Source organism: Balaenoptera ricei, chromosome 4 (assembly GCF_028023285.1).
Source record: "Balaenoptera ricei isolate mBalRic1 chromosome 4, mBalRic1.hap2, whole genome shotgun sequence".
NCBI lineage: Eukaryota > Metazoa > Chordata > Mammalia > Artiodactyla > Balaenopteridae > Balaenoptera > Balaenoptera ricei.
Genome location: NC_082642.1, coordinates 93,319,555 through 93,346,885, shown reverse-complemented (window position 1 = coordinate 93,346,885; position 27,331 = coordinate 93,319,555). Strand labels below are relative to the sequence as shown.

The following is a 27,331-nucleotide window of genomic DNA, read 5'->3' as shown; positions in this document are numbered from 1 at the left end:
TTTCAAGACCTGACATCCTGATCCTCTGATAGATTCTTCCCAGTCAACCCAGGAATAATGAGCAGACCATGTGTGACAAAATACACTGTTAATAATTAAATAAATCCTTGAAAGAAATCCAGAAATGGCCTGCCACAACTTCTACTATAGTTTATTTCTCTCTGATTTTATTTTTTGTAAAACGATGGTGTGAGGAAAAAGGTAAACTGTTTGCCCAGTTCTGGACTCCCAAACTGGTTAAAGGAGGGTGCTGATTTTAGTTGTGGTTTGAAGGGAAAGGGTGACAATGCCCTGAAGAGAAACAGTCACCACTGAGGCTGAGAGCCCTGGCTGGCTGTTCTGTATCCTCCCCACTTCCCCCTGCAAGGGCCCAGGGTGGTTTGGACTGGATGATGAGCGCCACCTGGAGGTAGGAGAAAATAGCTGAATACTGTTTAGCATTATTATGCATCAGAAATTAAAGCCCTGTAACCTCTCTGTGGCCCATCTCTGGTTCTCTTCCTCCTGAAATTTTGTTTCATTGTGATTAAGAGACAATACATAAGGTCCAGCCCTTCAGGGAGAAGCAGCTCTAATTTTGGCAGTGTCTAAGAGGCCTCATCACCTTCTTCACAGAGAAAACAAACTATCAGGAGAGAATTTACAGACCTTCCCATCGGCAGTCATTCAAAATCACCTACTTCTGTACTCCAGCTCCTCCTTCCCGGTGCAGTGGGAAAAGCGTCCCTTCCTTGGGCCAATGCCCCCAGGATACCCTCCCACCTTCTCCCACAACCTGTGTCCTCAACCTTCCTTTTACTTTTCTAACACTATTTAAACATTTCTAAGCTTCTTCCAGCTTAAACATATTTTAAAAGCCAAAAGACAAAAAGAACAACACCTCCCCGATCCTATAACCCCAGAAGCTGCTACCTAACTTCTTCCCTTTCACAGTCACACTTCTGGAAAGAGCTGACAGCGCTTGCTGCCTCCCTTCCCTTCCTTTCGGATCTCTGACCACCGCCCTCTACTCCCTCCTCACCAGAAGACAGTGCTTGCCAGGTCCTCCGAATCCAAGAGACATTTCTCTCACCTGATGTATTGGTTGTATTTGAATGATGATCCCTCCTTCTCACTTGAAACACTACCTTACGATGGTCAAGGATACACACATTCCTAGCCCCTCTCCCACTTCAGTGCTCCCATCGGGTAGATGCCACTTTTATCTAGCCAGCTGCTCAGGCCATGCATGGACGACCAAGGAATCACGCTTGAGTGTCTGCTCTCGCTGCCCGCATCCTTCCGCAAGTCCGATATCAATTCGGAACCCCACCCCTTCTCTGTCCTCCTAGGTTAACCCCCTGGTCTCAGCCACCCTCATCTCTCCCCTGAGACACTACAGTAGCCACTCGGCTGGCCTCCTGCCTCTACTCTGGCTACCGCCCAGCAGCTCAAGGGATCCCATACAAGTAAATCACACGGCACTGCCCTCTTCCCCACCCGCCAAGGTTATCCGCAATCACCCTTGGCTTCAGGTTCCATGTTGCCTCCCCATAAACCCTCCCTGAGCTCCCACACCTGGGCTAGGAGCCCCTCCTAATTGTTGCAGGAACACCTGTGTATTCCTTCCAAAAGCACTTATTCCCCTGTGTCCTAACTGCTCTGCATCCCCACAGCTTCATGAGCTCAGTGAGGGCACAGACGGTGTCTGCTGAATCCATTCAGTTTGCATGGCACCTAGCCAATATTCCATAAAAAGACGGCTGTGAATGTACTGTGTCCCCCACATCTCTAGACACAGAATATTTAACAGATCAGGAGGGAAGCAAGGTAAAATTCTGATCATTAGTTGACTGTTGAAAGAAGTCTGAAAACGGGCCCCAGACATTCTAAAGAATCAGAGTTTGTAAAACGGCGGCCTGCGGCAAAAATGAAGCTTTCTTCGTGTTTCCGCAAGGCCTAGTGACCAGAGCTGCTGATTTCACCTGTGGCTTGGGTGAGTGGCAGATAGTGCCCTGAGCTTAGGGTCCCGCGTATACAGATGCAGGGAGGCCACGAAGGCGATACCACCTTCTGCCGTGGTCCAGAGATGAAGGTGAAGAATTGGGGAGGGGGCGTCGGGAGGACGGTGGTTTCTAGTCCAACTAGGGGCAGCTGTTTACAGCCAAAGGCGGGAACTAAGGGTGGGAGGAGTGTTCTGGGAAACGAAAGCGAAAGAGGCTTAACCAGTGGGATTTGGGTGGGACCTGCAGTCGGAGCCGGACCAGCGGAGGAGAGGATGGCTGCGTCCGGCTCCTTCCCGCTGCTGGTCGAAGGGTCCTGGGGTCCCCAGCCCCCGAAGAACTTGAGCACCAAGTTGCAGATGTACTTCCAGAGCCAGAAGAGATCAGGAGGCGGGGAGTGTGAGGTCCGCCAGGCACCGGGGAGCCCGCCTCGTTTCCTTGTGCTCTTCTACCCGGACGACGGTGAGGGGGCAAGGGGTGCGGGGGAGAGGGGACAGCCGGGCTCTCCTTCCAGGGAAACCTGGGGCTGGGGCGCGCGGCAGGAGAATTCGTCCGGCTCCGGCAGCAGGTGTAGGAAAGAGCGTGGGGGGCGCAGAATAGACAAGGCGCGTCGGGGGCGCTGCGGTGCCCCCTGCGCGGCGCTTCCAGGCGCGCCCGGAGCTGGCGGCAGACAGCCCAGGTGGGTTAAATAAACATTTAGAACCGTGTGACTGAAGGGAGCTGCCTGAGAGCTGGTACACCTACCTCATTTTACGAGGCTACATCGTGTAGTGGCATCGTGTGTTAGGGGCAGAGTTGCAGTGCCATTGCAATTTTTGTCTTCTTCCTCTGAAAGCCGCAGTTCTGGAACTCCAGAGGTTTGTGGGAACACAATTTGAAGGGAAGAGAAGGTTTCCAGGAAAGTCACATCTAAACTGACTCCTGAGGGTGAATTCAGTTCTTGATAGGCGAGACACTGGGGAGGGCTCTTCAGATGGGAGCTGGCTGCAGTGCTGGGGACAGGAGAGCAAAGGCGTCTCCAGGGAAGTGCTGGGCGCCCTTGGGTGGCTTTGGTTTGAGGAATGAGCCCCCTCCTTATCTCTGTGCACAAGCGAGGTCTGGAGACTGGCACTAAAAAGAACAGGTAGGATCTGGGAAATTTTATAAGATTACAAAGAGGGTGCTTGTATTTTAAAAAATCTTAGACCTTCTCTTATTAAACTTCCTTTTTAAAAAGAAGTGGGGTGGAAATTAAGGCTAATAGAATATTGCGTTGAGATAAAAGAGGACCTTGCATGACATGCTAAGGAGTATGAACTTTCCCCCACAGGTAGGCAGGGGAGAGCCATGTCCAAATACACTTTTGGGAGATAAATTTGGTTGCAAATAAGTACAGTGATTTCTGTTGGGAGAGACCATGGACATCAGACCCTTGAAGAGTGTCATGCAATGTCCAAGTGAGGACCAGTGAGGCCTTGAACAAGGAAAGTCATCATGGGGATGGAAGATGCATGTCTGCGTACTGTCTGGATTTGGTAACTGATTCTACAGGATGCTCCACTTGAGAGAGAGGGAGAGCCCCTGTGCTTTCTCTTATTTTTTAGATGGGGAAGGAAGGAGCTAAGCAATGTGAGGAGTCACAGGGATTTCCCCATGGGTCATGGAGATTCCCAGTGATTCTGGGATCACTTGGGAGAGGGGCAGAAGCATTGCCTAGAATCTCATTGTCTGCATGTAAATATAGAGGCTTATTGGAGGAGAAAGGCAGGTACTGTTGATCAATGCACAGTATCTTGCTGGAACCTCTCCAGTCAGTTTCAGGGTGGTCCTCAGGCTGGGAGCACGGGTGGCATTCTGAGTTGATTGAGGGTTAGGAGTTTTGAGCTTTGAGGGGGAAGTTCCCTCCCCATAGGCAACTGAGCAGCTGAGTTAACCCCTCCTCATGCTGTTGCTATTAGGGAAGCCGGAGGACAAGTACCCACCAGTTATCTGCTTGCTCGAGACACCTACCAGGTCTGCACTGGGAAGCACGTGACCTGCTGTTCTCCCAGTGCACACTTTTTCCCATCAGAATCTCAAAGGCAAGGATGTGGACAACCCCTGACCCTGCCTTCCCGTTGCTGGATTTGGAGAAGCATTTGGGTCAGAGGAGAAGCAAGGAGGCTTACGAGGCCATCAGAGCAATTGGAATGCTCTAGGGCAGGGATGCAAAAAGGAAAGAATGAAACCCAGAGAAGAGAGGGGTGCACAGACCAGTGTGAAGGAAGCGAGGTGGGCAGGGGTCAGGAGACCTGCCTGGCTCAGAGCCCTTAAAACAATGTCAAAAAGTTTTCCAAGGGTTAATTTCACCAAGCAATGCTCAAAAGAGCATCTGTGCAATGTAAGCCATTTCCCTGGGGCTTCACTTTTCCTCCCAGGATTTTACCATTTTGATTCCAATTGTCAACATCACCATGGGCCTGGCCCTTAGGGACACTTCTTTCTTCTTTAAAATCCCGTTATTCTCAAGAGTAGTCCTCACATTGAGGCAACAGACCCCCTGCATCCAAATCACAACAGGTTAAACAGGCACATTCCCAGCTCTGTCCTAGAGACTCAGGTACCCTGAGTGTGGGGTGGGTGGGAATCTGCATGTTTAACCACACCCCAGGTGATGCTGATTTGCTAAAGTCTGAGAATCCCTGTTGTTTGTTGATGACCCTGAATGAACAAAAAGGGAAATAATTGTAGAAAATACAAACCTTGTAAAAATACAAACAGCAAAAATATAATTGTGTGATGATAACATCATTCTGTTCTAGTCCTCAAAGCAGAAGTGATTTCAGTCTCCCTGCCAGGTTTCTTCCTTCCCATCTCGCAGCCCACTTCCTCCCTTCACCCACATCTAGACTGCTCTAATGTCCTTCTTGCAGTAGTACCCGCCCAGCATACACACTCAAAGCTTAGTTCAGCTCTTTGTATGGTCAAAGTTCTTAGGGGTGGAAAGTCCCTGTTCAGTTTTGGTTTCCTCGCAGAGGAATGGCTTTCTCAGAAGCAAGTGGTCAGGAGTTTGCTAACATCAAATTACCTACCCCAGCACTGTCCCTCGGGCAAAGCTCTTCTCCCACAGGAACACCCTCTGCCCTCCAGGGAAGGAAGTGGCCCCAACAGGTGCAGGCCCATAGTGTAACACAACTTGACTCTTATGATTCACATAATAAGAATGAGCCCAAAAGCACTCCTGTGTAGAAATGAGTGGATAGCAAACAGAAACTATTTGGAAGCTGTATACTTCTATATAATTGGCTGAATTTCCGAAAAGTCGAGTGTAAATTGCCTTGTAAGATTTTAAATCCTGGGCTTCCCTGGTGGCACAGTGGTTAAGAATCCGCCTGCCAATGCAGGGGACATGGGTTCAAGCCCTGGTCTGGGAAGATCCCACATGCTGCGGAGCAACTAAGCCCGTGCACCACAACTACGGAGCCTGAGCTCTGGAGCCTGTGATCCACAACTACTGAAGCCCGCATGCCACAACTACTGAAGCCTGCGCACCTAGAGCCCATGCTCCGCAACAAGAGAAGCTACCGCAATGAGAAACCCGCACACTGCAATGAAGAGTAGACCCCGCTCACTGCAACGAAGAGTAGCCCCCGCTCGCTGCAACTAGAGAAAGCCCTCGCGCAGCAACGAAGACCCAACTCAGCCAAAAAACAAAAACAAACAAACAAACAAAATTTATTAAAAAAAAAGATTTTAAATCCTGTTTCAGATGTGTACATTTATCACCTTTTCTGGTCATAATTTTGCTCCTGATTATTGTCAGCTTCTCCTTAAATAAAATTAAATATGGATGGTCTGAGATTGGTGCAGGAGAGAGCCTGCCCACATGGGTAAGGGTGTTTAGAGGGCAGCATTTCAGCTCTTCTTCCTCCCAGATTCACTTTCTCCTTGTTGCGGATCACTTACTGTTACTGCTACCACTTACTCTCTTAAAATAGTTGTGCCCATACATATTACACACAATCTCAGAACAAGCTGGCACATTTAGATACCTGGACAGGACTCTACCAAAATATAGGGAATAATAAAAGGAATGTAACACAGAGGTCCATGACTCTAGATAGCTTTGCTTATAAAACTTAGCCTGCTCTCTGGGCTCAGGAGTCCTATCCAGTCCTTAGTCCTCACTCCAGCTTAGGTCAGCCTATCAGAGTCCATGCAAAAACACCCACCCTGCTCACAAAGAATGAAATTAGAGTCTGGCATTCCTTCTCATATTGTTTTTGAGGCCTGTTTTTGAGACGGCATCCAATTAAGTCATCACCTCCCTCATCCTCTTCATGGATGGTTGAGGTGGGAAAGCTATTCAAGTCCCTCTTTTTTTTTTTTTTAATTAATTAATTAATTTATTTTTTATTTTTTATAGCTGTGTTGGGTCTTCGTTTCTGTGCGAGGGCTTTCTCTAGTTGCGGCAAGCGGGGGCCACTCTTCATCACGGTGCGCGGGCCTCTCACTATCGCGGCCTCTCTTGTTGCGGAGCACAGGCTCCAGACGCGCAGGCTCAGTAATTGTGGCTCACGGGCCCAGTTGCTCCGCGGCATGTGGGATCTTCCCAGACCAGCGCTCGAACCTGTGTCCCTTGCATTGGCAGGCAGACTCTCAACCACTGCGCCACCAGGGAAGCCCAAGTCCCTCTTGATGAAAGATTCTACCCGTATCTTCAGCCTCAGCAGGCAACCATATCAGAATACAACGTGGTAGCCCAACATCCATAGCAGAGCCACATCTGTGAATGCAGGCCACTCGCCAAGGTTCTCCTTCGCCCTGACCTCTTTGTACCCCCTGACTACGTTGGCCAGGCCTCCTCCTCTAAACTCACTCATTCCCTGTTCTCCACTGTCTCAGATACACCGATTTTCCTTTTCTCTCTCTGACTGCTCCTTCTTATAATTGTACAATAACTTACAGTTACACAGCTCTTATGGGTGTCACAAAATTCACTCACAGACGCTGCTTCAAGTATGGAAACTGAGACGCAAGAAGTTAAGATATTTTCTCAGTGACACAGCTAGTTGGTGGCAGAGTTGGAATTTGAATCCAGGTCTTTGGACTCATGTCCACTGTTCATTTTTTTCTTCCACTGCAGCCCAGCTGCCAAATGTGTTAATTTTTTTTTTTTTTTTTTTGGTAAGAATCTCTCCCATCTTATCATCACAGGTTAAAGAATTGATTGAAATACCTTTTTAATGAGGCTCCTCGCCATTCTGCTCATGTTAACCTGAGTCACTTCCCTAAAACATGGCTTTCATAATGTCATGTCCTAGCATCCCTGGCTCACAGTGAGGGATGATTTAATTATTTCCCTTCACTGTAGAATAAATATTGCTACCTTTCTGAGTGCCTACTGGGCATCACGTACTGTACTAAGTTCTTTATAATGTTTCTTGAATCTAATCCATGTAACACCCACACAAGACAGTCTTCATTAATTAATAGACAAGAAGACAGATTTTGTAAATAAGGCTTATTAAGGAACATGCTCAGGGTTAAAAAAGTAAGTTTAAAGATAGAATTCAAATCTGTGTCTGCTTGCTAAACTTTCCCCCTTTTCACCACACACAGCCTCTCTTGAGAAGCTGACCAAGCCGTTGATTGATGATGATGAAGCCTATGGAAATCATAGAATAATTTTGTGAATAAAGATTGCTTAACAGTTGGCTTTTTAAAAAAATTTCAGTTCGGCAGCAAGTTCTGGCGAGAGAGAACCACGAGTTAGTATGGCCAGGAAAAGGAACGTTCAAGTTAACTGTCCTGTTGCCCAGAGCCACGGATGAAGTCCAGGAGGGGAAAATGCCAACAATGGTAAGTAAAGGGGTGCTTACAAGGGAAGTAGGGTGTTCTCCCAAGGTGTGTGGGATGGGAACCACGATGAGGAAATATAGTGGAATGAGAAGTACAACTCAAACTGGGGTGAGGAAAGCAACTTACAGATGTGGAGGGAGTGAGAGTGGTGATAGGGTAGGTATGAAATAATGGAAGAAGAAGCACTTTTTGTTTGATTTTTGACACTTTTGAAAATTCAAGATTGGGGGGTTACCATAATGGTGGTTTGAGATGTAAAATCTTGGGTCTGTTTGTCCCAGGTACTTAATAACCTGGAACTTGCTATATTTGTTTCATTTTCACATGGTTTAGAGGGGCCAGCAATCTATACTGCAGGTTCTAAGTATTTCCTCAATTGTAAAATGGGATAGTAATAGTATTGACCTCTTTGGATTATTGGATTGTTGTGAGGATTAAATGAGACAGCCTTAGTAAAGCACATGGCCTAGTGCTTGTTAATAGTACGCACTCAATAAATGTTAAATGGGAAAAAGAACATGAGCTAAATTATTGCTCTGATTTAGGTCTTACCTCAAACACTTGGTGCTCCTTTGGGGTTTCTTTTATTTGTGACTCGTTTTTACCAGTGATTTGTGTGCTGTATATTCAACAGCATCATTGCCTGAGCTTTTAGTTATAATTTCTGTAGACCCTACATCTCCAGGCTGGTCCTAGGGACATTTTCTTAATGTAAAGAGATTATTAGTAATTTATTAATGCTACTTTATTGTTTGGGTTTTAGGAATCCAAGACCAAAGAACGTGTGAAAGAATCAGGTAACTTCTCATTCACCAGGCAGTTTTGCTTTCAATATTAAACACTGTGTTGCAGAGGTCATCCTTCTCTTCTTAACTTCACAAGTCAGGGTTTGTTAGCTGAGAGATGCTTTGGGCTGCATCATCTCCATCCTCTCAGCCAGCTGTGCAAGGGTTGCCTCTTGAGCTCTAAGGGTTCAGGTCAGAAGGATGGGAACAGCTCTCTCTGTGGGGGCTGGGAGACACCTTGCAATTGATGGGAGGATAAAGAGATACCCGAGAGGTGGATGAACTGACTTTTAGAGTCTACCTGTGCCCAACTGGCCATTGTGAAGCAAGGACATGATGTGACAGTGGGTGCTCTGTGTGGCTAAGTCAGTTAGTGCTGCTTTCTGAGCTCTGGGTGCCGGATGTAGGTGTAGCCCTCCAGACCAGCGGCAGCTCTTCTCGTCCCATCTGCTGTAGGAAACAGCTAGCAACCTAGTAGCTATACAGTAGGACCTTGTTGTTTATCCATCCTATATATAATAGTTTGCATCTGCTAATCCCAAACTCCCAATCCTTCCTTCCCTTGCCCCTCCTCCCCCTTGCTAACCACCAATCTGTTCTCTATGTCTGTGAGTCTGTTTCTGTTTTGTAGATATGTTCATTTGTGTGGTATTTTAGATTCCACATAGAAAGACAAATACCATATGATATCATTTATATGTGGCCTCATTTCTTACACGTCTGCACAAGTGCTCCTTAAGCTTCATTTGTCAAATTGCCATTTCCTAAATGGTTTTGGTGCAATCTCGGCACTCTGTCTATACTTCTGTTGCTCACAATACATTCTACTCCACTTTTCTCTACCTAAATTCTAGGATAGCCTTCAAGATCTACTCAGGTCCTTCCTCTTCTCTGAAGCCATTCCAAGCCAGCCCAATTCCTTCATCTCTCTTGTTTGGATTCCTGGCTTGATTGTTGACACTCTTTATTTGGCAGTCAACCAAGCCACTCTTGTGATGAAGCTTCTAATAGTCATGGGGTTATAAACTATATTGCTGGAAAGGCTCTTTCCATTCACTTAAGTCCAATAATCTCATTTTATAGTTAAGAGATGTGCCCAAGGTCACATGGCTAAGGAGTGGCCGAGTCAAAGGTCGAACTCATATAGCTCACCCCGACTCCAGTAGTCGTTCTGGTTTGTCATGCCTGTCTCACTGAATGCTAATTTATGTTGTTATTGAATCCTTAAGCTATTTTTTATTTGGCATGAGTGTGTGTTTGTGTGGTGTCACATCCAGCACATAACAGGAGTGTTTGTCAGGGTCATCTAACTGCTGTAACAAACAACCCCCCAAATCACAGTTCAGTGTAGTCGGCAGCTAGAGTGGTGGGGGGAGTCTAGACTGCTTCACACAATTATTCAGGAATCCAGGCTCCTTCCATCTTTTTGACACCGTTATCTGTGATATGTGGCTCCAAGGTCACTGCAAGGGAGAAGGAGATTCACATAAAGGAGATTTGATTGGCCAGGTCTGGAAATGGAATTCACCAGTTCCACCCATATTCCATTAGCCACATGAACTCTACTGTAGGAACTCAACTGTAGGAAGTCTGGGAAATGTTGCCTAGGAAGAAAACAAAACGGATTTGTTGAGCACATAGCATTTTACTCTGCCATGATAAACATTTACAAATGTCAGTTCCATTTCTTATTTATTTATTTATTTATTTTTGTATACATCCATTAGAAAACTGGTAATTTCCTTTTCTAGCGTTTTTTGTACGCACCCGTCTCCACACAACCAGTGCCTTGAACATAAGGGTGCTAATTGAATAGTTGCTCACAGAATGTCTAAAGATCATAACATACTCATTGTGCTTCATTGCACAATCATAGAGTGAGACGGACCTTCTGTATACAGTTAACCCTTGAACAACACAGGTTTGAACTGCGTGGCTCCACTTATACGTGGATTTTTTTCAATAAATATATTTGAAAAATTTCTGGAAATTTGTGACAATTTGAAAAAACTCACAGATGAACTGCATAGCTTAGAAACATTGAACAAATTAAGAAAAAATTAGCTATGTCATGAATGCATAAAATATATGTAGATGTACATATAACATACAAAATATGTGTTAATCGACTGTTCATGTTATCAGTAAGGCTTCCGGTCAACAGTGGGTTATTAGTAGTTAAGATTTTGAGAAGTCAAAGTTATACGCAGTTACTTGGCTGTGCAGGGGGTTGATGTTCCTATTCCCCGTGTTGTTCAAGGGTCAACTGTATATGTAACTCACTTATGGCCAACGATGGAGTGGAACAAGCTGGCTGGGTGGTTGCTATTCTGTAAGTTTGAGGTATACACATAATTCTCTGGGCCATTTTATCTTCCATGTGCATTCCTTAGTCATTCACTGTAAGTATCCTTTTTCTCTCCAGTGATAGGAAATTATTGCTTTTCAGAGCATAATGTGTTAGGTGATGCCCAAATATGGGCATGGGATAGTCTTGCTTTTCTCCAGTGACCCAAGCAGTAATTCTCCAATTCAGCAAACATTTATTGAGCCTCAACTATATACCATATGCCATCAATACAAAGATGAATAAATATGTCCCTTGCTTTGGAGTAGCTTGGTTCAATAACTGTAATTTGGTGCAGTGATAGAAATATATGTCAAGTGCTATGAAAAACAAGTCAGGTTCCTTAGAGAAACAAGGCAGAAAAGAGTGTAATAAAATTGAACATAATCATCATCAACATCATATGAATAGACAATTAAATACTATTTTTTATTTTAATTAAATTAAGCCAGAAGTCGTCTACGATCTGTTTTTTTTAAAAAAATATTTATTTATTTGGCTGCGTTGGGTCTTCACTCTAGTTGCGGCCCCTGCGGCATGTGGGATCTTATTTACCTGCCCAGGGATCGAACCCATGTCCCCTGCATTGGAAGGGGGATTCTTAACCACTGGACCACCAGGAAAGTCCCCTAAGATCTGTTTTATTTGAGTTAGCCAAGAGATCAGGAAGGAAAGAGGACAGTGTAATTAGCTTATGATAATTTACTTGCTAAGAACATGGTAGATAAATATAACATCTTGTACCCTTTTTGTCTCCCTAAAATCAGATGCATCAGAAGAACTAGATGCAAATATCTCTCTCAATAGAAGATCAGAAAAAAAAGAAGACACCCCAAAAGATTGTGAAAATATTTCCTCTTTGGTTGCATTTGAAAATCTCAAGGCAAATGTGACTGATAAGATGCTAATCTTGTTAGTGGAGAACATAAGTGGCCTGACCAATGATGACTTTAAAGTGGAATTAATACAAGATTTTAATGTTGCTGTAATTACCTTTCAAAAATATACCGGTAAGATGAAAGGATGCTCCATTTGTCAGCCTGCTTTGCACTACACTTTGGGATTTGGGACACCTAGATTACGGAACGTTTCTGAAAGCTTCACTCTTTCTAATAGCTAGTAAGAGAGGACTCCAAGTTAATACAGATGCTTTCTTATTTTGAAAGAGAAGCAAATTCGTTCTGAAATCAAATTCTGATTTTTTTTTAATAAGTTTATTTATTTTATTTATTTATTTTTGGCTACGCTGGGTCTTCGTTGCTGTGCGCAGACTTTCTCTAGTTGCAGCGAGCGGGGGCTACTCTGTTGCCGTGCGTGGTCTTCTCATTGTGGTGGCTTCTCTTGTTGCAGAGCACGGGCTCTAGGCGCGCAGGCTTCAGTAGTTGTGGCACAAGGGCTCGGCAGTTGTGGCTCACAGGCTCTAGAGTGCAGGCTCAGTAGTTGTGGCGCATGGGCTTAGTTGCTCCGTGGCATGTGGGATCTTCCTGGACCAGGGCTCGAACCCATGTCCCGTGCATTGGCAGGCAGACTCTTAACCACTGCACCACCAGAGAAGTCCCTCTGATATGTTTAATAAATCAAACTTTATTGTATGAGTTTATGTGTGTGTGAGAGAGAGAGACAGACAGACAGAGAGACAGAAATAACACACCGAAACAGAAATCTAAAGTCAGGTTATTAAAGAGATTCCAAGCAAAGGACTCAATGTTTTCCCATGTGTTATCTCATTGGGAGGAGTAAATATTGATCTGTGTTACTAAACTGGACTTGTTGGGCAGTAATAATAACAGCAAATACTCATATAGTGTTACTATAAGTCAGGTACTATGCTAAGTTTGTTCCACGTATTAATTTATTTGTTCCTTCCAACAACCTTTTGAGATTATTATTATTCCTCATCTTACAGTTGAGGAGACAGAGACACAGAGATGCTAATCAGAGACACAGAGATGCTAATAACTGGAAGAACTAGATTTGAACTGAAGCAGCCCACCTCTGTAGAGCCTGTTCTCTTACCCCTTTACCATATATTTCCTTAGTGGGGTTGGCCAAAAAGTTCGTTTGGGTTTTTTGTAACATTTTATGGAAATACTTTCATGGTTGTCACATATGCAGGGATGAGTAAGTGCATGTAACGCGGAATATGAGTGCTCTTTAAGGTCTGTGTGAGGAGTCTGTGGACAGTTTCTGAGACTGGAAGAGCCATCTCTGGAAGTCAAGGAAATTTTCCAATTCCAAGCGCTCGCTATTCCATGGCCATGGCAGTGGAATGGTTGATCTTAATCAACCAGCACAGGTCATGAAGTCAAAATTCTAGTTCCACCATTTAACTAATTATCTGAGGTTGACCACGTTACTACCCTCTGTGTGCTTTACTTTCCTCATCTATAAAATGGGGACAATAATACCTAATACAGTTTCTGTGAGGATCAAATGAGATGGTGTTTGCTCTTAACATAGTACCTGAGACATGATAAGGACTCAATAAAGGGAGCTATTCTTACTTCAAATTTTTGATTATTTCTTATAAAGGTAAAACTAAGTTGACTTGCTTTTGTTCATTGATCAAAAATCTTGATACCTACTATGTGCCAGGTACTTGTCTCACTGTAGGTACACAGGTGAATAATTCTTGGTTCCTGCTCTTGAGGAACTCATGTGGAGCAGGGAGGAAATCCATTCATAAGTGAACAATGAAGATTCAAGAGGAGAAGCTGCTTCCCTCAGCTGTGATCAGCAGGCTGTGGGGAATGGGAGGAAAGAGGACACCATGCTTGTGTCATCTTTGAAGTTTATACTCCAGCAGTACCAGGCTATCAGGTCTCAGATATGCTATGTTGCTACATGCCCCTGCTGGTCCCTCTGCCTGAAATGTTTCCTCCCCTTAAATACCCGGTAAACTCTTCTTCATCCTTCAAAACTCGGATCAGTGACTACTTACTCTGGGAATCCTTGTCTGATTCCCAGTATTAATCTTCCCACCTCATCTGATCCCCAAATAGGCCATTTGTTTGCTTTCAAGACTTCCTCCCTCCTGGATGGTGAACTTTCAAGGAGCTGTTATAGTCATCCCCTCTATCCCCGGATCCTAGCCCGGAGCCTGTTACATCATGGGCTCACCGTCAATATTTATTAATTTGAAAGAGATAATGGGGCTGAGTCTGGAAGGAGGAACAGGACCAGGGTAAAAAAATTGGAGAAGGGCACTTTAGACAGAGGAAATTGTATATACGAAGGCAAAAGAGAATGTAGTTTTCAAAATAATCATTGGGTTTTGTGGCAGTGTGGAAAATAAAATGAATGGTCGGTAATAACAAGAGGTGATATTTAGAAATTAGTTTGAAGTCAGATAGCCAAGGGCATTGTAAGCCTAGCCAAGGAGCTTGAACTCATGCCTGCAGGTAATGGGGAGCCGTTGCAGAATTCGAGGAAGGAGTGAAATGAGGAGACTTGTATTGTAGAGAGTGCATTCAGGTGGTGATGTCAAGGAAGGGTGGAAGGGGCTGTGGCTAGAGGCAGGCACACAACTCAGTGTCAGCAATCCAGGTAAGACATTCCTATGTGCATTGCTGTTCAGAGGCTGGAAGCTTTAGGCATGTAGATTCTCATGTGGGAATTAAAATCTTGCATTTAAAAATTGAGTGCTTAACCTCCCTCCTTTATCTCAATTAATATTCAGTTTCTTCTATATAATATAAAGATATAATCATAATTTTTGATTGATTGATTAATTGATTATGGTTTGTAGATGCGCTGAAATTTGTTGATAAATGTGTCAAGCACCATTCAGTGAAAGAACTTCAGCTTTCTGCAAGACTTCTGGAAGTGACAAAAACGGTCCGAGTTGAAAACCTGCCACCTGGTGTTGATGACCATGATTTGAAATGTTTATTTGAAAATCCTCGTAACGGAGGGGGAAGAGTTGCCAGCATTGAATGTTTTCCTGACGAGAGTTCAGCACTGATTGAATTTTTTGACAGCAAAGGTAATACCTATTAGCCTAATTTTGTAAACTTTACCTGGCATAGTTAAAACCATTTTAATAGATCTTAACAGTTAACAGTTGAATTCTGATGTATTTTATTTTTATCTGTATATATTTTTGTTTTTTTGGTTTTTAAAATTTATTTATTCATTTGTTTATTTTATTTTTGGCTGCGTCGGGTCTTAGTTGCAGCACGCGGGACCTTTGTTACGGTGCGCTGGCTCAGTAGTTGAGGCATGTGGGCTTCTCTCTAGTTGTGGCGAGTGGGCTCCAGAGTGTGTGGGCTCTGTAGTTGCGGCACACAGGCTCTCTAGTTGTGGCTCGTGTGCTCAGTAGTTGCAGCGCATGGGCTTAGTTCCCCTGTGGCATGTGGGATCTTAGTTCCCCGACCAGGGATCGAACCCGTGTCCCCTGCACTGGAAGGCAGATTCTTAACCACTGGACCACCAGGGAAGTCCCTCCATATATATTTTTGGAAATCCAAGTAGCAATCCTGTACATCTGGTATATCATGTTAAGTGAATCCAGTGATTCAAACTTTAGAGAAGCAATGTCAAGTTTTTGAAAGATATGAGGAGATTCTCTCATGGGTCTCTACTTATGACAGACTGAAAAATATATAATTCTTAGAGTCTTTGAGATACCGTATTTAAAGAGGTGATCTGTGTTTTAGCTATATATTTGGTAGAAATTCTCAAGTTAACTTCAACAAGATTAGGTAAAGAAATACTCAGAAACACACAGTTCCTATGAAGTATCTTAACTTCCCGCTTCACTTGTCAGTGTCATCATTCAGAAATTAATAGGGATGGTTTCACATGATCAGTGGATGCCTGCTGGATTGTTCTTTGCAGTGACCCTGTGAAAACCTTGTCCAGCTGAACCTTAGGAAAACGTTTCTGAGGGATTCGTAGACATAGATTGCCCGTTCTCTGAGGCATGTGCAAGGTCAGCTTGGAGATTCCACTGATGTTCAGAGGTCAAGGCTGAGGAGTAGGAATTAGGGAGCCAGACTTCTTAGGGAAAGAAGGAACGTTGTGCTTGGGATCAACTGAGGGAGAATGAGACAGGATCATGTGGAATGCCACTCACTTAAAGTAAACTGTTTCATGGGGGTACTTGGAGGAACCTCCTTTCAGCTGTTATGAGTTGGGGAAATTGTGGTGAAGGTATGGTTTGGATTAAAATGGAATGAAAGACCTAGTGTTCCTTGGGCAAAGGGATGAAAGATGAGCTTCTGTTGCATGTTCTTTAAATCTCTCTCAGCCTGGCCTTGGGCCCAGGGAGAGAGCTACATAGAGCTGTTACTCTAGAAGTTAACCTCTCAGCTTATGGTAGGAGTTGACAACTATGGGGCTTTCGAACATCTTGAGGGCATGGGGCAGTTGGGTGTGTCCTCAGAATGTCTATGTTACATGTGTATGAATAATAATAGGAACTATTTTATTCAGGTTTATTTTATGCTAGAGCCACACTTGTAGGGCACTCTCAAAAGTTGCTCTTTGCCCTGACCTCTTTGCACCATCTGACTATGTTGACCACACCTTCTCCTCAAAACTCACTCATTCCCTGTTCTCTGTGTCTGAGATACACTGATTTTCCCTTTCTCTCTCTGGCTGTGTCTTCTTCTGAATACGACTTACATTTGCACAGCTCTGCAGGGTGCTACCAAGTGCATTCACAGACACTGCTTTATGGGTGTTGCTATTATTGTAATCCCTATTTTACAAATGAAGAAACTGAGGCACAAGAAGGTCAAATAACTTGACCAAGGTTACACAGCTAGTAAGTGACAGAGCCAGGATTTGAAGCTGGGTAGTCTGGCCCCATAATCTGTGCTCTTAACTTCTCCACTTTCCCCCAATCTCCTGTACATCTATGACATTAATTTTTCTTGTAGGATATTTCACCACTTACAATGAGTTAATAATGAGGCAAACTGTAGATAAAGCTGAATTAAAAACAGAATTTATTTAGCAATATTGTATTTTATATAGATCATTTGAGAGGAATAAGTTAGGCACTTTAATCTGAAATTATTTTGTTCAACTTCACAGAATCCAATTCACAAAATCTTAAGGAAGGGAACTCTTATTGAATGCTTGTTGTACATGAGATCTTTTTTTAAAAAAATATTTTATTTATTTATTTATTTGGCTGTGCTGGGTCTTAGTTGCATCATGCGGGATCTTTAGTTGCGGCATGAGAACTCTTAGTTGCGGCACGCATGTGGAATCTAGTTCCCTGACCAGGGAGCATTGGGAGCGCAGTGTCCTGTCCACTAGGCCACCAGGGAAGTCCCTACATGAGATCTTTTGCTGTGTTTTCTGCCACAGTATCTCATCACTGAATCCTCATAAGAACCTGCACAGTTATATAGTTTTTTGTTTTTTGTTTTTTGTTTTTTACAGCGGAGGAAAACAGGATGGAGAGCTTAAGCCACTTTAAGGTGATATCTGTGATGGTTCTTGGGTCAGACAGACCTGAGTTCAAATGCCTGGCTTTGGTGCTTACTAGCTTTGTGATCTTGGGGAAGATACTTTAACCCACCAAAGCCTCTGTTTTCCAACTGTAATAGAGGGCTCACATTACTACTTAGCTCAGAGGAATGTTGTGAGGATCAAATTCAATTGTACCTGCAGAGTGCTTGGCACATGGTGGTACTCACTGGTACTCAGAGTCTGTTCCAGGCCATGGTGGGAAGTTGAAGCCATGAGTCTGGGCCTCTGAAGGCCACGTTTTTTTCATTAGGTCTGGCTCCAGGCCTAGGAGCCAATGGTGCACAAGGTGAAGTTATTTTTAACATCTTTTCACAAGATGCTATTTTAATCCAAGTTGTTCCTGGAGTTCATTCTAATTCCCTTCCTGCTTAGACCCCTTGTACCTGTCTAATAACTAACACAAAGTGAGGAGGGGTTTGGGGGAGAAGAGTACCCCTACACACACACATACACACAGGGACTGTCCCAGTAAAAGTGGCAGGAAGGGGATTAGAGCAGGGACAAGGGATGTGCAGGACTTACTGAATCAGAGTCTCTGGGGCTGGGCTCTCTGATGACTGTGAGGATCGTCTTGGTTTGGAACCCTTGGAAGAGCGGCAAGAGCACGGGCTTTGGCGTTAGACAGACACGGGCTTGAACCTTAGCTCTAATCTGTACAGTCTGTGTGACCCTATTTGAGTTACCTAACATTTCCTAGCTTCAGTTTTATCAGTTGTAAATAGGGATGATAATAATAGTGTCTCTACCTCAAAGGTTTGTTGTGAGCATTAAATATATGTAAACCACTTAGAATATTGTCTGACACATAGTAAAAGCTATTATAATTATTATTATGCTCCTCCTCTTAGAAGTATTAACGGAATCTAAGTTATCTGTGAAATCTAAAATTGTGCGACCGTACAAGAAGAAATAAATAACATGATTCTTAGATTAGCTTTGCTTTGAGCGGGAAAATATTCTTCACAGTGGAGCAAACATTATCCCCTTGCTGGTGACCAAACTCTTCTCTCTCTTTTTTTGTTTAAATACATTTATTTATTTATTTATTTATTTTTGGCTACATTGGGTCTTTGTTGCTGCGTGCGGGCTTTCTCTAGTTGCGGCAAGCAGGGGCTACTCTTCGTTGCCGTGCGTGGTCTTCTCATTGAGGTGGCTTCTCTTGTCGCGGAGCATGGGCTCGAGGCGAATGGGCTTCAGCAGTTGTGGCACAAGGGCTCAGTAGTTGTGGCTCACGGGCTCTAGAGCGCAGGCTCAGTAGTTGTGGTGCACGGGCTTAGTTGCTCCGCCGCATGCGGGATCTTCCTGGACCAGGGCTCGAACCCGTGTCCCCTGCATTGGCAGGCGGATTCTTAACCACTGCGCCACCAGAGAAGTCCCTCTTCTCTCTTTCTTAACCTGGTGGTGATATATCAGTGTTATCAGAAAAACAGAAAAATAGAATTTACTTAACAAAATTTCAACATAGAGTGTTCTTGGCTGGAAAGTAATTATTACATGAAATAAGGAATACCTGTGCAGTGTTAATACATATCAATTTATATTTGAGCACTCTGGGAGTAGTGCTTCTTTTTAATAGCATGTTGTAACATCAAAGTTCTACAAACATTAGGATTTTCTTTTCTTTAGAATAGGAAAGCTTGTTTGCTTGTTTTTCATCTGAAACATATTACACTGAGATTACTTTCTTTCTTTCCTTTAAGTGTTAGACACCATCATGACCAAGAAACTTGACCTCAATAATATGCCGCTCTCTGTGTTCCCGTACTATACTTCTTTGGGCACAGCCTTGTATGGACAGGAGAAGCCTCTGATCAAGCTTCCAGCACCATTCAGGGAATCACTGGATCTTTCCTTATGGAAGTTCTTGCAGAAAAAGAATCACCTGATTGACAAGATAAATGATGAAATGAGACATTGTCACTGTGAGCTAACATTGTGCCAACTCGGCAGTGAAGTGATCATCAGACCTGCAGCCACCTTAGTCAGTCAAGGAAGACAAAGAATCAAGACCTGGCAGAAAGATGCTTCTACAGTATTCTCTGGTATCAGGTCTAAGTATACAGTGACCTCATTTAAATTGGATTCAACAGTATGGGACATCATAAAAGACAATTTAGAAGATGATAGGATTTTGACTGAGTTTGATGCACTAACAGGGATTGCAACCTTAGTGGGGAAATCAGAGGATGTACAAAACATGGAGCCACAGATCAAGGACTTAGAAGGCACCATTCAAGAAATTAGAAGAGAAGAGCAAAGTCTGAAGCAAAAACTGGCCATTTCTCCAGGAAGGTATTCACTTCTGTTGCACAGCGGTATACAGAAGCATCTCCACATGGAGTGCCCAGAGGTGGAGATTTTTTATGATGAAGCCTCTCAACACATGTGCTTCAAAGGACTCCCTGCAGATGTGTATAAAGTAAAGTGTGAAATCCAGGAAAAGGTATACACCATGGCTCAGAGAAACATTCAGGTTCCCCCGGAGGTTTTTCAGTTTCTGCAACAGGTTGACTGCGCAGAATTCTCTAAGTCTCTCTTTATAGCCCAGAACATTCTTGCAGTTTATGAGCTAGAGGGCACAACTGTTCTCTTAACTGGTGCTTTTTCTGAAGTCCTGTTAGAAGCTGAAAAGCAAATGGTCAGTGCCTTAAATTATAAGTGCATTGACATTGAAGACAGGCAAGTTCTTAACAGTAAGAAATGGAAAGAGCTCACTTGCAGTTTGCATAAGAAACATAATTCCTCCTCAAAGACTGTAATAATCCATGAGGTAACTTCAGAAACCACAGCCCAGGTCATCATCACAGGCTGTGTGAGAGAAGTAAATGAAATCTATGACTTGCTTTTTGACTTCATGGAAAAACACACAAAAATAGAGAAACTGATTGAAGTAAAGCCTTCCTTAGTTATTAATTACTTAAGGGCAGAAAAGCTATTGTGGCAAAAGATAAAGAAGATGAATGTTCAGGTAATTTTTAATCCTGAGAACAAGCAAAAAGGCATTTTACTAACTGGCCCAAAGACCAAAGTCCTGGAGGGAATGAACATTGTCACGCAAGCCTGGGATTTGATCTGTGTTAAAAGCTTCCATATTGATAAGCCAGGAGCCAGTCAGTTCTTCCAGGATAAAGCACGGTATTATAAAAGTGAGGTCAGAAGGTTATTTGGTTGTTTTATTGAACTACAGAAGGATGAAGAAAAGGAGGGAGGCCGCACTGGTGGGCAGAGGTGCTTGTTTCGGACGGATTTAGCCCCTGGAGTCTCGCTGATTGTGCAGCAAGGAGACTTGACACAGTTTCCCGTCGAGGTGGTGGTGAACGCGGCCAATGAGGAACTCAAGCTCACGGGGGGCTTAGCTGCTGCTCTTTTAAAAGCAGCTGGCCCTGAGCTCCAAGAAGACTGTGACCAGATAATGAAGACAAGAAAGGTCAGGATCTTATCAGCCTGTGCCGTCATCTCGAAAGCAGGAAAGCTCCCGTACCACCATGTGATCCACGCAGTAGGGCCCCAGTGGAGGAGCGATGAGGCCCAGAAATGTGTGTGGCACTTAAAGACTGCTGTGAAAGAAAGTCTCCATTTGGCTGTAAAACACAAGTACCGATCCATAGCCATCCCTGCTATTAGTTCCAGAGCCTTCCTCTTTCCCCTACCCCAGTGTGTGCAGACCATTATTTTGGCCATCAAGGAATGGTTCCAGTGTAAACAGAATGGATGCAGCTTGAAAGAGATCTACCTTGTGGATATAGCTGAGAAGACTGTGGAGGCCTTTGCTGAAAGTGCAAAAATTATATTTAAAGACACCCTGCCTGATGTTGCTTCCCTGCCCAGTTTACCAGCAGCAGTCCAGCCCAACTTGAGAAAAGATCATGGAAAAGGAGCAAGTCTGTTGTCCCCAGAAGGCCTGAGGATCCTGTTGGTGAAAGGAGATGTGCAGAGTGCTACAGTGAGTGCCCCTGTTTTCAGAACACCCACCAGCGTGCTGGGACTCCAGTTAGCCTGTTGCTAAAGGGAGATTAGGATCAAGGGGAGAATCCCATGCCCTCCATCCCTGCCTTGAAACAGGTTTCCTTAGAAAATTGGGCTACTTCACCAAGGCATTCACTGATTGAGATTGGCCAATTACCTGGGGGAGCTGATAGCATATTCAGATCACTAGTTTCCAGTAAATGTGAAAATCCACAATAATACCTAACATTTACGAGGCTCTCTACTTTTTCAGTGCTCTTACACCTGTCATATTTTGGCAAATCTAAGGTTAATTTCCTGTCAAATTCACTGATAGCAGATACAGAAAAATTAGAGCATAACATGGGGACGGAAGACAGTAATCTTATCAGCGGAACTGAACCAGAGGGTTCTGAGTCTGAGCTCCCAACAGCAGTAAGAAAATGTAGGGAGGAAGGTAGAAAGGGACCTGGGGAAGGTCTGGGTATTATGTGGGGACAATTCTTATAGCTCTGCCACGGGGTGACATGTTTTTTAAAAATGTACTTAGCAACCTTTTCAACACAGGCTCTAACTAATCCAAACAGTCCTGGAAGCCCCCTACTGTGCCAGGTGTTAACTTCCTGAGCTGGGCGAATGTGGGCAGTCCTGGGGCAGGGATGCTTAGGGAAGGCCATTTGCATATCTTATTTGGAGAAAAGTCTATTCACATCCTTTGCTCACTTTTAAATTGAGTTACCTTTTTATTATTGAATTTTAAGAGTTCTTTATATATTCTGGATACAGGTCCTTTAACAGATATATGATTTGCAAATATTTTCTCCCATCCTGTGGGTCATCCTACTGTTTTGTTCAAGTTGTTACTTGCTTTAAAATATTTTTCGTTTAGTTTAAAATATGGAAAGAGATTGTAAAAAATTAGATTTCTACTTACAGTAAGCTTAAATCATAATTACAAGAATAATAGCTAACACTGACTATTTACTCTGAGCCAGGCACTCTACTAAGTGCTTGACATGCATTTTCTCATTCAGTGCCATGAGGCAGATTCCAGGATTATTATTATTCTCATTTCACAGATGAAGGAATGAGATTTAGAGGGGTTAAATAATTTGCCCAAATCCCACATTTAACAAATGATAGAGCTAGGGTTGGAATGTGCATTGCTCTATTTCAAAATATTAAAAATAATTTTGTTTCTCATTGAAAAAAACAAGCAAATAAACAAAAATCTCTTTTGGCCAAGGGTCAGTAATTGGAGTGAGTTCCAATCCTCATTCACCTTGAACGCTGAGTAGTAAGACATTCCTTCCATGCCTTTCACTCCCATAGGTGTGTGCCCTCTGAAGCCAAGACCTGCTCTGCATTACTCCTCAGTGACCCACATGGGGCAGCTTTGACAATCACTTGGTCACACTCCCTCTCCCGTCTTCTCTTGGTGTCTTAGTCAAGCCTGATTAATCTGCTCACATTAACTGTCCTGCTGAAAAAGCTCCCATGGCTCTTCACTGCTGCTGGGAAGTCCAGTTGGCTTGGCACTTGAGGCCTTCTGTAGTCTGTGCTCAGCGTAACATTTCTAGCCTGGCTGGCACCATTTTGCTGCAGAAGCTATCTATCAGGTCAAACTCACCTACTTGCCGCTCACAACCTACCATGCTTCTGTCCATGCTGTTGCCCCTCCCGAATGACTTCCCCATCTCTCTCTGCCTGCTGCAACTATTCCCATTTCTCAGACACCACATCGCTCACAGTGTCTTTACTAGCCTCTGAAGGCACTTCCTCTGGACTCCTTTGGTGATCCCATACCATTTATGTATTGCTCTTTGATAGCTCTCTTTTGTCCTGGAGTGTTATTTAAATAAGTATCTAATAACACTCTCTTTTGGGGTGGTATTTCAATCTCTGAAAACTTAATCATCTTAGTTGTCCCCCGTTGTGCCAAGCCCGGTGGCTCAAATACAGTAAACCTTGATGAATGCTTTTTCTTACAATTTGAAACAAATTGTTGGTTTTGTCTTTAAGACCGATGTGGTTGTCAACTCCATTTCGTCGGATCTTGAGCTCGATAGAGGGCCCCTTTCCAAGGCCCTCTTGCAAAAAGCGGGACAGAAGCTCCAGGAGGAGCTGAAGACGGCTGGACAAGGGGTGGCTGTTGAGGTGGGCACAGTTATCCAAACCAGTGGTTGCAATCTGCACTGCCACCGTGTGCTTCACGTGGTGGCTCCGGACTGGACAAATGACAAAACATCACGCAAGGTGGGACCTGGTTTTAAATTTTCCAGGAAATTAAGTAGCCCTTTGGACTCTCCTTTCAGTGGAATGTAGATTGAACCCTGGCTGTGTCTGTTCTGTAATAACAGCACATTCTCATAGCCATTTCTTTCAGCTGTAGCTGACTTCTCCCGAGGACCAGTTAATAATAGAAATTGATTACAGTTCTCAACCATTGTTGGGACTCAGGGAAGAATTACTGAAGATAGCACTCTTTAGTGAGGAAGGAAAGGTGAGGGCATGAAGAGTGGAAGAGACTGAAGGAACAGAACAGTAGCTGCTTTGCTTCTTTCCTTCATTTCTGAGTGAGTTTGAATCTTTTTGGAGGGTCTCACACATTCTTCTTTCCTTTTCCTTGTTTACTCCTCTGTTTTCCTTTCCCCTTCTGACTGCCCTTAGCCTGCCTTTTGTTGAAAGCAAAAAGGAGTAGACAGAGATCACAGAGTTGCTAAATTCTTGTTCTTTTTGTTCGAACTCCAATTTCCAGGAAAAATGTATAAGACTGTGCTTTGTGCTTTTCAGATCATGGAAAACATAATCAGAGAATGTTTGGAAATCACTGAGAGTTTGTCCTTAAACTCAATTGCATTTCCAGCAATAGGAACAGGAAATCTGGGGTTTCCTAAAAACATTTTTGCTGAATTAATCACCTCAGAAGTGTTCAAATTCAGTAGCAAGAATCAACCCACAACTTTACAAGAGGTTTGCTTTCTGTTGCACCCAAGTGATCATGGAAATATTCAGGTACAGTCTTACTCATTACTCGTTATTTTGACAACTGAGCCCTAACACGTTCAAGTGTCTTCTTGGTCTGATAGGTTGCTTCTTTCATGTATCTTCATACAGGAAAGTAAAAGAGTAGTGTGGACTAGTTGCAGCATGGCAAATTTCAAGCACATTTATGGATATAGAAAAAAATTTGACTTCTTATTAAGAAAAATTTGAAACATATGCAAAAGTAAACAAAATAGTATAATGAAATCCCTTGTACCCATCGTTCATCTTCATAGTTATCAACCTATGGCCAGTATATTTCATCTCTATCTCCATTTATTTCCCTTCCTCCCATATTGTTTTTGAAGCAGATCCCATATATACCTTTTACCCATAAACAATTCAGTATTTGTTTTAGACATTAGGATTGTTTTTCAAAAGTAATCTAAGTACAATACTATTTCACACCTAAAAGAAATAGGCAATCATTCCTTCATTTCATCAATTATCATGTCAATGTTCACATTTCCAACTGTTTCATAAACATTTTATTTTGTTTTTATAGAGCTTATTGGTTTGAATCAGAATCCAAATGAGGCCCAAATATTGCAATGGAGTTGACATATCCCTTACGCCTCTTCTAATCTATAGAATTTCCTTCCATATGAACATAGAAATTTTAATACATAATATAAAAGCACAGTTGTGGTCCTACACATAGGAGAATGTCAGAATAAGATACAACTGAAGGCTCAGCACATCCCCATAGGAGTAAGACGGTTGGGACCAGAAATACCAGAACCATCTTTGGTCATAGAGTCCATCAACCAGCTCACATTTGCTGAACACCAGCTGTGAGTAAGCCTCTGGACTCAGCATTATGGGGGAACAAGAGGCATTTAATAAGAGGCCATTATTCCTGCCCTGCAAGTCCTTAGAGTCCAGGAGAGTAGATGATATTAATTGTTTGAAAAGTTCCATGATAATGCAAGAATTAAACAGATTAAGGCTAGCAACCCAAGAGATGTCCATATAGATCATTGGACTAACTGAATTTTTAGGTCATACTTAATTTTTTTTCTGGATCTAGACACTACCTTTAAATACTTTGGAAGCAAACAAATCTAAATTCTAATCAGACAGCTAAACCACCTGGGCAAAATATGTGGTCCATTTAGTTGGCCTGCATAACTACAGTCATTTCTAGTCAATAAATGCTTTGTGAACAACCTCCCTATGACTTGCATTGTACAAAGTGATGTGGATTACAGAATGGGTATGTTGCATGTACTCTCCCTCCTATAAATCATAATTACTTTGGGAGCTAAGATTTATACACATAAAATGAACTAGAGACATGAAGTGCTGAGAGTTTTTGAATGAATGGCTGAATTCATTGTAGGGAAGTGAGTCCTGTGACATGGATCTGAACCCTCGAATCTCACTCTTTCTGTGCAGCCTCAGCCTTTGTTATCTTTCCTAAAGATTCGAATTCTGCAAGTATTTTGTAAAGGGATTAGTCTATACAGACACCTTTATTGCCATTGGAAATAGTATTGATTCTCCATACATGGCTGTGACAATTTTTCTCTTAAGACTTTTAAAGACAGTTAAGCTTTGGTCATATTTTCACAAAAATCAGCAAAACTTATTGAAATATTTATAGGTGGAGACTAACAGAGGTTGCACACAGCAGCCTGTGGTCAGAACATAGCCTTTAGATGTGCTTTATTTGGGCTATTTTTAAAAAATTTGAATCAGTTGCTGGCATTTAAAAACCAAACTTGTCACATAAAACTCCAGATGTCCACTGTGACCTAAAAATTCAAAAGTTCTGGCACCTTGGACATGGATTTCTGCCTGAACAGTTCGCTGTGGCCGAATGGCAGCCGCTCTCTAGTTCTCCAGAGTCAAACCAGTCCACCTTTACAACTGTAGCTCACGTGCCTGGTGCCTGGAGAAGCCTGGCTCTGTAGTCTCTCCTGGTCCTTCTCCCATTATTGTGTCAGCCTTTTAGCCAAGATGTTACTTGTTTTTTTTCCAACAAAATTTCCTGTTGCTTGTTTACAAGGAGGAAGAAAGTGATGATTTTGGGGTGTCACTAACCAGGCAAAGAAATGGAATTCCAGCCTCTTGCTCCAAAAGCACTACTCCCCTAGCTGTTTCTCTCCTGGTACAAATAAGAAGTTAAAAACTGAAGTGTCTGGGTCCTTGTGATTGTCTTTCTTTTAACACTGTAGTTTTAACAACAACAAAGTATTTGTTTTACTGATTATGAAAGTAATACATGCTCATTGTAGAAACTTTGAACAATAAAAAATGCATAAATTCTTTTAGTTGTATTTCATCTTAGTCTTCTTTTATATATGTGGACTTTTAAATGTGGTGTATTATATAATGTAATTTAGTATCATTCTTTTTTCATTTAATAGTATGAAATAAGGATTTCCCTAGTCCATTAACTATTCTTTGAAAACATAATTTTTAATGGCTGATAAATACTCCAACATATGGACATACTAAAATTTATTTAACCATTTTCCTGTTGGATTTTTAAACTGTTTAATTTTTTCTCAATTACAAATAGCATTGTAGTTATATTTTTGTTCACATCTTTGATAATTTTCATAGTTTGTATTTACAGAAATAGAATTTATGAATTTTTCATAACTTAAAAATCCATAATGAAAATAAATGATACTCTGAGAATTGTTCTCTCCTAAATATTTGTGCATGTAGGATCAACAGGTCTGATGAATCAAATTCATTCATCTACAGAGAATTGTAGTGATTAAAACTGTCTTTGTATTTCTAGGCATTCTCAGATGAATTTGCCAGAAGGGCTAATGGAAATTTCATCAGTGACAAAATTCCCAAGGCTGAAGATACACAAGGTTCAATAAAGCTTTTAAATAGAGAAATTATTTTTAGTTGCTAAATAAGTATTCAGTGTTAAGTGAAAAATGATAGGATAATTTTTA

At 42.7% G+C, this 27,331-nt stretch overlaps 1 protein-coding gene across 3 annotated transcripts in view; it reads left to right on the top strand.

Annotated features, from left to right (window-relative positions):
- The first annotated feature begins 2,226 nt into the window (after positions 1-2,226).
- Positions 2,227-27,331, top strand: part of PARP14 (poly(ADP-ribose) polymerase family member 14) — a 65,123-nt gene continuing 40,018 nt past the window's right edge. For 2 of the 3 annotated variants that reach the window (XM_059920976.1, XM_059920975.1), the window contains exons 1-9: positions 2,227-2,444; positions 7,678-7,802; positions 8,566-8,599; positions 11,702-11,944; positions 14,683-14,919; positions 19,121-21,363; positions 23,388-23,621; positions 24,159-24,380; positions 27,166-27,244. In XM_059920976.1, coding sequence (XP_059776959.1) covers positions 2,258-2,444; positions 7,678-7,802; positions 8,566-8,599; positions 11,702-11,944; positions 14,683-14,919; positions 19,121-21,363; positions 23,388-23,621; positions 24,159-24,380; positions 27,166-27,244 — 3,604 coding nt within the window. In that variant the 5' untranslated portion in view covers positions 2,227-2,257. Of the gene's footprint in view, positions 2,445-7,677; positions 7,803-8,565; positions 8,600-11,701; positions 11,945-14,682; positions 14,920-19,120; positions 21,364-23,387; positions 23,622-24,158; positions 24,381-27,165; positions 27,245-27,331 lie in introns of those variants that run through there. The other variant, XM_059920977.1, reaches the window with a different exon arrangement.